The sequence below is a fragment of the Schistocerca nitens genome, chromosome 1 (genome assembly GCF_023898315.1).
Source record: "Schistocerca nitens isolate TAMUIC-IGC-003100 chromosome 1, iqSchNite1.1, whole genome shotgun sequence".
NCBI classification, from domain to species: domain Eukaryota; kingdom Metazoa; phylum Arthropoda; class Insecta; order Orthoptera; family Acrididae; genus Schistocerca; species Schistocerca nitens.
Genome location: NC_064614.1, coordinates 1,042,148,702 through 1,042,161,782, shown reverse-complemented (window position 1 = coordinate 1,042,161,782; position 13,081 = coordinate 1,042,148,702). Strand labels below are relative to the sequence as shown.

At 40.1% G+C, this 13,081-nt stretch overlaps 1 protein-coding gene across 1 annotated transcript in view; it reads left to right on the top strand.

Annotated features, from left to right (window-relative positions):
* The window catches only part of LOC126238016 (potassium channel subfamily T member 2), a 1,051,128-nt gene extending 1,038,571 nt beyond the window's left edge, over positions 1-12,557 (top strand). The window contains exons 24-25 of the mRNA XM_049947763.1: positions 2,358-2,563; positions 11,032-12,557. Of these exons, the coding sequence (XP_049803720.1) occupies positions 2,358-2,563; positions 11,032-11,857 (1,032 nt within the window). The 3' untranslated portion in view covers positions 11,858-12,557. The remainder of the gene's footprint in view (positions 1-2,357; positions 2,564-11,031) is intronic.
* The last annotated feature ends 524 nt before the right edge of the window (positions 12,558-13,081 follow it).

The window sequence follows — 13,081 nt, the reverse complement described above, 5'->3', positions numbered from 1 at the left end:
TATTAATTCATAATTGTTCTTGTTGTTGTGGTCTTCAGTCCTGAGACTGGTTTGATGCAGCTCTCCATGCTACTCTATCCTGTGCAAGCTTCTTCATCTCCCAGTACCTACTGCAACCTACATCCTTCTGAATCTGCTTATTGTATTCATCTCTTGGTCTCCCTCTACGATTTTTACCCTCCACGCTGCCCTCCAATTCATAATTAGTATCATCTTAATCCTGACTTTATTTTTCTCAAACTAATTCTTCATGAAAGTTGTTGTTCAGTGGTGCACACTGTTGCTGGGTCCTTATAGACAACTTTCCAAAATATAGGTAGTTATTCAATGAAACTTTTATTTTCTGCTGAACAATCTAGACATTTTTCATAGTGATTTTTCTGGCTCCCTGTTCTTTTTCTCATTTCCTTTTTAATCTTTCCCACTTTTGTGCCTCTTGGTTTAACGTTTCATGTTCTTGCAACCTCTTTTCTCTTCTGTCTCTTTATTTTAATTTCTGGGCATTAATAAAGTTATTTTTCAATTTAGGTTGATACTCTGAGCAACCAATCATTGTTCTCTAGTTTCTTAAATTCCCAAATCAAAGCAGCTATAGACTATTAAATAGAGAGGGCAAGTTGAGAGCAAATGACCTAGAGGAAAACAAGATAAATTATTTAATTTTATAAAATTAGTTACACCACTAGTTGGTACAAAACAAGTTGTTTAAGGGTTTTGTGGAAACACAGTTAAAAAGAGAAATTTATTTCTCAACATAATTTCTGTTGAGCTCAGCATTTTTGTTCCAGCACTATTCAATGTTGTTTTTGTCCAAGAAATTTATTCTCACATCAGCATAAATATTCATTTGTATCACAGATAATCTTTTTATTCAACAAAAACCTCTTGCCTCCAAGCCATTTTTGGAGCTAAGAAACAGAAAAAAGTTGTAAATAGTCTTCACAGGTTTGCCGCCGGATCACGTTGTGCAAATTCCACAATATTTCATCGGAGCAACTATCCGACATCTTCAGGTGGTTCAACCTTGCTCACGGCTAGGTACAACTGATGGTATCTGCACACCAATGCCCTGTTTTTAGAACACGCATGTGAGGAATGCCCAGCCACAGAAATCGCACATGCACAGTGATTTGCCCTATTCAAACTCCCTCTGCCGAAAATCACAGAGCGGCTCATCCGCATGTGCGCTGTATGCTGTGTTTGTCAAACGCATCGGGGCATCGGTTTGCAGATACTGTCAGTTGTACCTAGCCATGAGCAAGGTTGAACCACCTGAAGATGTCGGACAGTTGCTCCGACGAAATATTGTGGAATTTGCACAACATGATCCAGTGGCAAACTCGTGAAGACTATTTACAACACATCCGCTGGGAAAGCTTGAAGAGTCACAAAAAAAAGTTACTGTGTGTCAAATTATGGGAATATATAGGTGGTAACTGGTTTGAAGCCCCAACTCATGCACTTGCAGTTTCACAATGGCTGTGTCCTTAGATGACAACCATTTTGATTTCTTAGATGACAACTTTTTTTTTTTTTTTTCCAGACAACACTGTACACTTTCACATTTGAGAAATTTGCTGTTTTGACTACTGTTTGTTTTTTGGTTATTATACTGGATTCATGTTGCACGTATTGTCACACAATGATGCCAGAAGTCCATCAAATGATACCTTAATTTTCCTAGAGCCAAATTTGAAACATTCTTCAGTTGGAGGACTTGGTTCGCAATACTGTGTATTTGCATCAACATAAAATTTGTAGTTCCAAAAATGAGCTCAGGAAAGGCAATCTCTTCCATTTATATCTGATGCCAAGAATTGTTCTGGAAAGTATTTTAAGAATGAAATTTTCATATAAACTAGTGGTAAAATAGCAAAATATTCTTGAGCAAGAAATAGCCACTTTGTTATTTTGGTTCCATACAGTGTACTGAAAGTTTTTATACTCTTCTAGATGTGTACTTGATCTTTTGTGGTGTAGAGCATGGTAATGTATAATATATTTGTATGTTTCTTGTTTGGTAGCATTGCTTGAACAATAGAATGCTGTATGCTGAATGATACTGATATTAGTAGCAGATATTCACCATATGTAGCCCAATAACAGTTTGTTAACTGTTATGATTAGCATGAAAATAAACAAAATTTTGTAATTCTAGAATCATCATAACACATTTCTGCTTCTTAACTATTTTATGGTAATCCTGCAGTGATAAGCGTTCCTTTCACTACTAAAACTATTCTACGAATGTAAATTGTTTGATACAAATAAATAACATGTTATTAGTCTTTACTATGAACTTCAATACTCATCATCACATTTAGTTATTTTAATGATTTACTTGTTTCTATCAACAGTGTTCCATAAATTTAGTGGATGAAGCTCGAGATAACCACACTCAAATGATTGAACGTGCTGAAATTGCAAATTTGGTTCGCTCCAGAATGGAAAGCCTAAATCTGCCCAGTATAGATTATGATGATGTCAGTGAGAAAAGGAGTAACTTGTCTTATGTAATTATCAACCCAAGCTGTGATCTCAAGCTTGAAGAAGGAGATATTATGTAAGTGTATTTATTGAAACATATATAACAAGGAAGAAGCAGAAGTTAAATATAAGTTCCCTACATGATTGCAGGTAGACATAACCTGCAGCCAATAGATAGGCTGTGTATGCACATATGTAACAGCTTAAAAAATTGCATGATTGTGTGCACCCGTCTACAAGATGCAAGTCAGTAGTTGCCTTTTCTTGTTTTTGTTTGTTATTTCAGTCCTGTAAATTCCATTATTGCAATATTACAAGGACAGAAATTAATTTGAAAACTGCCATGAACTGTGTAGAAAATATTGTAGTGTGCCCAGTTCACACATCCATTGTAAAATAACTCAGGTATAAATGTCAGTTCAGATTTTTCATTGGGAATGAAAGAAAAATGAAGAAAGAGTATTCAGATCTTTAAGAAAACAGTGTAGAAAAAGGAACACTGGCATATAATGTAGATAAAATGATGGGGAATGAAATAGGTGGGGTGGGGTTCAGGGTAGGAAATGAGGTGGCATAGACTTAATTGAAGATAACCAAACCGTGCTGAGCAACATACTCTGAAACTGGAAGATCATGCATTTATTTGGTAGTAGCTTGATGGTGGCCATATATACAAGTGAACAACTGGCTGGGGCTATACCTATTATAACGTTGCAAAAACACAGTATTAAAATTCCCACCAACAAACATTTAATTTGTTTTCTATAAAGGAAAATACAGACACACTCAATGACATAATTATAAGTTCACACAAACGAAATCACTAAGGCACAGTCTAACAGTAAAGTGTTCCATAGTCATGAAAACACTAGTGTGGCTGAGGGCTTGGTGTTCTGGCTCATATATATGGCTGTCTGCACACAGCGCAGCATTTGCTGCGCCATCTATGCCAAAGTCAGGCAGCCTCTTTAGGCTGGCTGTGGAGGTGCTTGCTGTTTAATTGTGTATGCTTACAGTATAGGTTTAGTCTTCACAGTCTTCACAGGAGAATATGGTCTGGAATGGCATGGGGCATTCCCCCCACGAGAGACCATGAGAAAGGACCAGTGATTGAGGTGCCATATCCATGTCCACCTCTGGGCAGGCACCTGCTGGCAGTGGTGGGACCCAGAATGAATATGGCACAGGAGTCATAGGAGGCATGGACCACGGCCTTGTCAATGATGGACAACTACTGGTATCTACTTAAGTTGCCAGCCAAACCCACAGGTCTAGAGCTCAGACAGAACTGCTGTGAGTTAGGTGTCAGTGAGTCATCGGGCTGCAGCCAGAGCAGATGAAGCAGCATAAGGGGCTGGTGGCCATGAAGCAACTCCACCAGGCTATGGTCGCCAGCTGGAGGGAAACTGTTGGAGATCAAAAATCTATCAAGGGATTCCTTGGGAGAAGACTACAAATTGTATTTTTCAACTGAATTTGGACGTATGGACCAGCCACTTTGCCTCCCCATTTGACTCAGGATGAAATGGTGGGGCCATAACATGCCGAATGCCACTCTTTGTACAAAAATCTTCAAAATCCTGAGAAACAAATTGCGGGCCATTGTCTGTTGCAAGCATATACGATAATCGTTCCAAAAGAAAAAAAAAATCTTTGTGGGAGCCATGGTTATTGCTGCCATGGATGTGGGCAGGTAACAAACTGCATAAGGAAATTTTGAGAAACCATCAACTACAACAAGGCAATAGGACTTAAGGAAGGAACCCGCAAAATCAGCAAGAATATGCTCACAAGGAAGGGACCACAAAATCAGCAAGAATATGCTCACAGGGGCACTGTGGGGTGGGCCCTGGGGTAAGAGAGCCTGTGCTGCCACTTGATGGTTGGTGCACTGTGGGCTGGCTGACACAACGTGCGTGATGTCAGTGTCAATTCCCAGCCAAAACACACGGTGACAGGCCAGCAGTTTTGTACAGAAACACCCCAATGGTCCAGCTGGAGAAGGTGCATGACATCTCACAGCAGCGCAGACATGATCACAACCCAAGGCACTGACTCTTCAATAGCCAAAGTAATACATCCTCAAGAACTGAGAGGCAGTGGCAGAGAGCATAATAATTAGGCAAAGCATCTGACACTTGGTCTAGTGGTTCATCTGGTCAGCCATGGAGGATCTCATGTAAGACAGCAGCCAAAATCCAAGAACTGATAATGGGAAAACCACCCACCGTGTTTTGGGCTTCAGCATCTGAATGGAAACACAACAGTTCATCTGTATGAAATGCTGGATTGGGTCAGTCAGCAACGAAGAAAGAGCGTCTGCATTACCAACTAGCACTGTGGTGAATCTCGTAGTATAGTTTGACAAAACAGACACACTGTATGTGACAGGCCACTTTATCTGGAAGAGATTCTAAAGGCTGGGAAAGAGAAACCAGCAGTTTATGATCAGTAATCAAATGAAATTTAGAGATGAAGAGGAAAACATGAAATTTTTTGAGTGCGTCTGCAATAGCAAGATCTTTTTCTATTTGGGAGTAGCGCTGTTGCACCGATTCAAGGCTTTTGAAGTGTATGCAATCAAGTGTTCAGAACCGTCTGCATATTTGTGTGAGACAAGGGCCCCAAGGACATACTGGGAGGCGTCTGTGGCCAAAACAAGATGCTGGTCTGCTTGGAAGGTAAACAAGCAAGGAGCTGAGTGTTATTTTGGCTTCAGTAGGGTAAAAACACACTTGCAGGCAGTCAATTAGTAAAAAGAAGCTCCGTTATGTAATAGAGCATGAAGGTGCTAAGCCATCACAGCTGCATCAGGAAGATATTTATGGTAGTAGACAATCTTTCTGATGTTGCTAGGACACAGCAAAGCTGTAATGGTTTTGACATACTGTCATTACAGCTTGAGGGGACTTCAAATAGATAGACAATAAATAGCTGAAATAATTGCAATTTATCGAAGTTAATTTCAATCGGCTGCCTGCAGCACCATGGACAAGGCCCAAAGTTTCTGCAAGTGTTCACCTGTTGAGGAAATGTAGACCACAGTATCATCCAGGTAGTTAATGCATCCTGGCATAGAGACTGTGAGTTACTTCAAAATTCATTGGAAAATAGCAAGGGCACTAGCTGTGCTGAATGGCAGGCACTGGTATTGGTATAACCTGAAGGGGGTATTCACTTTGAGGATATGTTTGGAATCATCATCCAGAAGCAGCTGCAGGCAGTCTTCAGACAAGTCTATTTCAGAAAAATGTTGGTCCTCAGAAATCTGAGCAAAGATTTCATCATTATGGAGTAAGGGATATGTATCAATAATAGATTGTGAAATTAGAGAATTTTTGAAATCACCATAGAGACAGAGGTTTGTTGTTGTTTTTGTGACAATTACCAATGTAGTAGACCATTCACTAGGGGAGACAGGTGCGACAGCACCCAAGGATGTAAGTTGATCAAGTTCTACTTTGACTTGCTTCCTAAAACAGCTGGGGTTGAGCAGACATGAAAAAAACAGGGGCACGCTGTTAGTTTCAATGTGATGTGAGCCTTGAAATTGATAGCACACCATAAACTGTTCAAAAACAGTGCAGAAAATTCTGAGCAGAGAGCATCCAGTTATTGGTAGGGAACTTGATAGGAAACTAGATGCACTTTGTCAGAAATAAAGAAGCCAAAAATTTTTAAGATGTCTAACTCGAATAAGTTTTCAATGTTAGAAAGCCCAAAGGCCGAACAACTGATTTACACTACAGAAGTAGAAATCTGCCCTAATATGGGTATCTGTTGTTTGTTGTGACTCACCAACCAACAAGGGACAGGGGACAACACTGGTGATCCAAGATCCACGTAGGTTTGAGAATTTAACATAGTCACTACTGCATCCATGTGTCCTTGCATTTTTAACATCTTGTCCATAATGTGTACTTCAATATAAAGTTTGTCTTAGACTAGCATCACTTGGGAAACTGTTCACACCCATATTTATGTATGATTAATATGACTTAGAATTTCACACAGACACAATATGTCCCTTTTTTTTATGATGGTGGCATGTCGTCCAATGCTTTTGGCATGCTCATGCTGAACAAAGCACTAAGGGCATGATGGGAGAGGGGCATGCAGCCATAGTATTGCTGACTGCTGTTTACCACAGCACTGCGTTACATGACATGGAGACCAGGACTGCATGGTCACATAATGGCATTCCCACTTCCCACCCCACTCTCCCATGAACTAACCGATGGTGGCTGAGGAGGAGAAGCAATGGCAACTACTTCACACCAGGCTTCTATTTGATTTCCTCCTTCCCTAGATACTTCAAAAGGCTGGGCAAAGAGAAAGGGATTTTCAAATTGTAAAGTGTGTTTACAGACTTCTCTATCAAGGGCCAAGCATATTATAGCATCACAAACCATTGAATCAGCATAACAGTCCTGGTGAGCTTCAGTAACAATACACAGTGATGGCAAAGTCCATGAAGTTCTACTGCCCAAGCTCTGTATAACTGTTGTGGCCGCTTTGGACAACAGTAGAATTCATCATCAGCAACAATAACATGAATATGTTTGCAATGATAATTAGAGAGCAACTGATACATTACTTCAAAAGAAAGACTGGCAGGTTCCTGCAGAGAAGCTAGCTTACACAAAAGATGATAAACACGAGGGGAAAGAAAACCTTGCACACATGGGGGTTGACAACAACAAAAGCTTGGAAGTGTTGCTGAAGGTGTTGTCGCTATGCGTCCCATTCTCCCACAGTATCTTCATATGGAGGAAATGGAGGGGGGAGGGGGTCTGTCAATGGCGGTGAACCCTGGTGTGCTAACAAAGTTGCCAAATTGTTTAGTGCCATGGAGAAGGGCTGGTGCTGGCTGATGAGAGCTCACTGCTGTTCAACAAGAGATTGAAGAATTGCTTCCACTGCCATATTGGCCATAGTGAACTATGAAACAAATCGTGCTGTGTAGAATACTGCACTCACCACCAAAAATATTGTAATGTTGCACAAACACAATATTAAAATTCCCACCAACCAAATTTTAATTGACTTCTACGTAAAGGAAAATACAGATGCACTGTATGATGTAGTAAAACGTACAAAAGCATGAAATCATTAAGGCACAGTCTAATAGTGAAGCGTTCTATAGTCACAAAAACATTAAGAGTGGCTGAGGGCCTTTCACTCTGACTTGTGTACAGCAGTTTGCACATGGCACAGCACTTGCTGCAGCATCTGTGCTGATATGTGATGGGCTCTTTAGACCAACCATAGAGACAAATACTGTTTAATTATGCACGCTCACTGTATACAACTACAACTATTTCCCAAAAATGCCACAAAGAAAAGTTCATATATAACATAGTTGCTTTCACAAGAAAATCTTCTGTATGGATGAGTTGAGGCACTGGGAAGAGTAGTACTACATCACTGTACTGGGACAGATGGTGAAACGCCAGATGGAACAGATTTTGGGGAAGATATTCCTAATTTCACTCCATGATGAAAGATACAATATTATGAAAAGGATAGATTGCTATTCACCATAATGGTGAAAAATAGTCTGTCCTAAACCATAATAATGTTGATGTACCTACCTGGACTTGCCATTGTTTAATGATCAAAGAGAGTCAGAGTTGTTCTCTGTGGCAGTGAGTGAGTGTAATTGGAGAAGTACAATCTAGAGAAAGCGTGGCACAGTAGATATGCTCATGGACAAGGTAAGGAATGTAATCCATTTCTATGAAAGTTTTGATAATGATATTGAAAGAGGGGTTGTTCATCACAGCAGAGGTATTGTCCACCGTTAGCAAGGCTGGTGAAGCAAGTATGTAATGTGGAAAGAATTGAAGATATGGAAAGTGTTGGACTTTTATGGAATTGTCATACACATGGAGAGCAACATCTAGGAGACTGCCTTTTAGAAGTATGAGGCACTTGTTCTAGATCATTAAGATAGCATCAGTGAATTTGAACTATGCAAGGGATTTAAGACTTGAGAATACTAGGAAGGATATTTCTAAGTGGAGCATGAACAGGTAGCGTGTGAGGGTGCGATGTAAGTCCTCATGTCTCCCCCAGAGGAATTCTTCATAACTACCTAAAATCTGAAGTTCCTTATATGGTTCAGACGCGTTGATGGCACCTTTACAGCCTATGAAAAGAAAGTTAAGAAGGTTCTGGGATAAGCGTTTTGTACAACTAGAGAGGTAGGTGGAACTGGCTTCTTGCAAAAGCACTTGGTATGCTGTTATAAATGCATAGCATTGTACTCAAGTAATGGTAGCAGAATTAATCTTCATTACTTGTCTTTCTGATTACATGTGATTATTGCCAGCTGCTTTACGACCTTTGAAGCCACAATGTCATCTGCAAATGATGAACACTTTGGTAGCAACGATATTAGTAGTTCAAGCCTTAAAATTGAAAACATAAATATGTGTTACAAAACTTAATGTTAAACATAGGAGCAAAGAAGATCACTTACTGAATAGCAGAAGTGGTGAGTCATTGACAGGTGCACACAAAAGAAAACTTGCTAGGTTTTGAAATAAATATTTTGTTGAGCTGGAAAACACACATACACATACATATTTGTCCCTGAGTGGTTCTTCACTCTTAAATATTTACTACATTCTACACTACTGGCCATTAAAATTGCTACACCATGAAGATGACATGCTACAGACACGAAATTTACCCCTCAGGAAGAAGATGCTGTGATATGCAAATGCTGTTCAGAGCATTCACACAAGGTTGGCGCTGGTGGCGACACCTACATTGCGCTGACATGAGGAAAGTTTCCAACCGATTTCTCATACACAAACAGGCAGTTGACCAGCATTGCCTGGTGAAATGTTGTTGTGATGCCTCGTGTAAGGAGGAGAAATACGTACCATCACGTTTCTCACTTTGATAAAGGTCGGATTGTAGCCTATCATGATTGCAGTTTATCGTATCGCAACATTGCTGCTCGCGTTGGTCGAGATCCAATGACTGTTAGCGGAATATGGAATCGGTGGGTGCAGGAGGGTAATACGGAACGCTGTGCTGGATCCCAACAGCCTCGTATCACTAGCAGTCGAGATGACAGGCATCTTATCTGCATGGCTGTAATGGATCGTGCAGCCATGTCTCGATCCCTGAGTCAACAGATGGGGACGTTTGCAAGACAACAACCATCTGCACGAACAGTTCGACGATGTTTGCAGCAGCATGGACTATCAGCTCATAGACCATGGCTGCGGTTACCCTTGATGCTGCATCATAGACAGGAGTGCCTGCGATGGTGTACTCAACGACGAACCTGGGTGCACCAATGGCAAAACGTCATTTTTTCGGATGAATCCAGGTTCTGTGTACAGCATCATGATGGTCGCATCTGTGTTTGGTGACATCGCGGTGATCGCACATTGGAAGCATGTATTCATCATCGCCATACTGGCGTATCACCCAGCGTGATGGGATGGGGTGCCATTGGTTACACGTCTCGGTCACCTCTTGTTCGCATTGACGGCACTTTGAACAGTGGATGTTACATTTCAGATGTGTTACAACCCGAGGCTCTATCCATCATTCGATCCCTGCGAAACCCTACATTTCAGCAGGATAATGCACGACTGCATGTTGCAGGTCCTGTACGGGCCTTTCTGGATGCAGAAAAAGGTTTGACCGCTGCCCTGACCAGCACATTCTCCAGATCTCTCACCAATCGAAAACGTCTGGTCAATGGTGGCCAAGCAATTGGCTTGTCACAATACGCCAGTCACTACTCTTGATGAACTGTGGTATCGTGTTGAAGCTGCATGGGCAGGTGTACCTGTACACGCCATCAAAGCTCTGTTTGACTCAATGTGCAGGTGTATCAAGGCCGTTATTACAGCCAGAGGTGGTTGTTCTGGGTACTGATTTCTCAGGATTTTTGTACGCAAATTGTGTGAAAATGTAATCACATGTCAGTTCTAGTATAATATATTTGTCCAATGAATACCCGTTTATCATCTGCATTTCTTCTTTGTGTAGCAATTTTAATGGCTAGTAGTGTACCAGAATTTTCCTTACTATATTTAAAACTTAATTGTGATCAGCTAAACCATTTACAGGCTTTGCTATTGGTGAAATGTGTCTCTTAGGTTTCTGTTTACTATGATTTGGAAGTAATTTTATTTTTCTTTTTTATTTCCTCAGGGAGCTTTTGCTTAAAGAAAGCTATCTTTGTTCACTCTCATGCCCTTAGGACTTTATAGTTTACTGTTAGCAATATAGGCTATGGTACTGTGCAGCATTCACATATTGTTTGTATTCTTTTCTCCAGCACTCACTGATATGATTCAATAGTTGTTGCAAAATGTGCTTTACTGGTTTTTCATGTTCCAATATAATAGTGGTCATAATATGTGAGACATTGCAGTACCATTGTTCTATTCTTACAATTCTATAATTTTTTGAGACCAAAACAATAAATTTCAGAGTCATCTTATTTTCTATTTTTTGTAGAATGCATTGCCTTTATTAAATCTATTTTAACAAAGCTAATTTTTGTTCTAGATACATAGTACGACCCAGCCCTTTCTCAGCACAGAAGACATTTGAACGTCACAACAGCCGCCGGAAGTCAAATATTAGTTTCTGCTCTCAACAACTGGTACAACAGATGGCAAATTCTGCAGCTGGTAGTCGGCGCGGCTCCACTATTGGATTGTCTGGCTATACACCAACTCCAAGACCCCCTCCACTTGTAACAACAAAAGCAAACTCCCTTTCCCTTCCAGATAGTCCTACAGTTGCTGGATGTGCCGCAAGTCCCAGTCCTGCAGGATGCTACAGAGCACGATCCAACTCCTTACGTGTTGCTGACGATATACTCTTGCGTCGTTCAAACTCCCTGCGTCAGGGATTGGCACCCTCTGGTCCCACAAGACGAAAAAGCAGCCTAGAAGACCTAGGTTTCTCCTATGCTTCCAACCATAGCAACCCCATTAAGATAGCATTGAATGGAAGCATTGGTCTAGAGGTGACACCACCAGAAGAAGGAAGCTCACAGAGTGAAAACAGCTGTAGTAACCTTCTCAGTACTGTAGCAACTGGTCTTTCTGTTGGTGGCAGCCCTGCAGGTGGCAGTGGAAGTGTTGGCATCAGTGTCAGTTGTAACAGTGGCATATGTACCAATACAGGTGCGAGAAGTAGTGGAGGATGTTCAGGAACTGTAAATAGTCAAGGACTGGGTATTTGTGCACAGACTCCAAGTTCACTTGATGTGTCAAGCCTTGTCAGCTGCAGTGTAGACAGCTGTCAGCCTCCTCCGTCTCCCGGCCCATGTGCCAGCCCAACCCCTCTGGCTGATCCCCAACACCTACAAGGTACACTTGTATGATATCACCTTATGTGGGGGAGGAGACTAAGCAGTGTAGTCCGGAACAAGTGGCTGTAAACTGATTGCTCCTCAGCCCCACAGTGATAAATTCTGAATAAGAAAAGTATAACAGCTGAATCTACTTCAGTACCTTGAAAACTATATTGAACTGTGAGAGTCTATGTGCAAAATGAGTGAAATGGTACTGTTAGTACTTAGCTGTTGACAAATAACAACTTTCTAGTACAACTTAGTACATAAAATTAAATAGGTGCTACTTTGAGATATTTTTAATTTACTGATAAGTGAAGAAGAAATGAGTCATTTTAAAACAACATATGTTGTTTACAGATAACTACAGAAATTAGGGCATGTTTTGCTTCCTCGATATCTGTCTACTTACTCTTGTTGCACATATTGCCTCTTCAACAGACAGAGACTGTTGATATAAGCTAAGAAAAATATCAGATGGGCTAAGTAGAAAAGGAATGATTCTTCACCAGCCCATCATTTCTATTTTTCTCGATTATCATTCTCTTGGCTGATATATTCTCCGGTATGGCACCGAATGAGTTGGAAATGGGAACAAATAGTGTGTAGCTGTAAGTTATCTTGAAGACTTTTTAGAAACTGAAAACTATTTGGTGTGCTGCATAGCAGCATCATTGCCTTGTAAATATCATCTATTACATACCATATGTATAGTGTACAGTGATATAAATAAGAGTGTGCATTTAAGTGAAATATATAAGAAGTTTGTATATTTTGTTTACTCTGTAGCAGAAATAATTCTGAAGCTTAAGACTGAAGTTGTAACTATTAAAAATATAAATTTATAATGAAATATACTCTCAAATAGCATATTATTTAGAGAAAGAGCAACTGTTTTATCAAATAATTCTTAGTTTTCTTAAAATTACTTCTAATGTGGGAATCAAGCAAATATCTGTGTATAGTGTTTCTAATTGAATTACCAACTGAGAATCATTTCATTGCTGCACTTATGTATGCAGATTGATGAAGATGTGTAGAATATGTTAAATATAACATATCATAAGCAGAACATTATGTGAGAAATATGTAAGACCTTTTTTCTTTGCTGTTCAAAGTATCTCAACAGTTTGCAGAACTTCTGCTACTCTCAATATCATTATCTGGCATATATTGCAGAACATTAACGCAGTCTCTTCACTCTGTTTTTAATTAAATTACTCTCCCTAAAATGTTCTTGGCAGTTGTAATTTG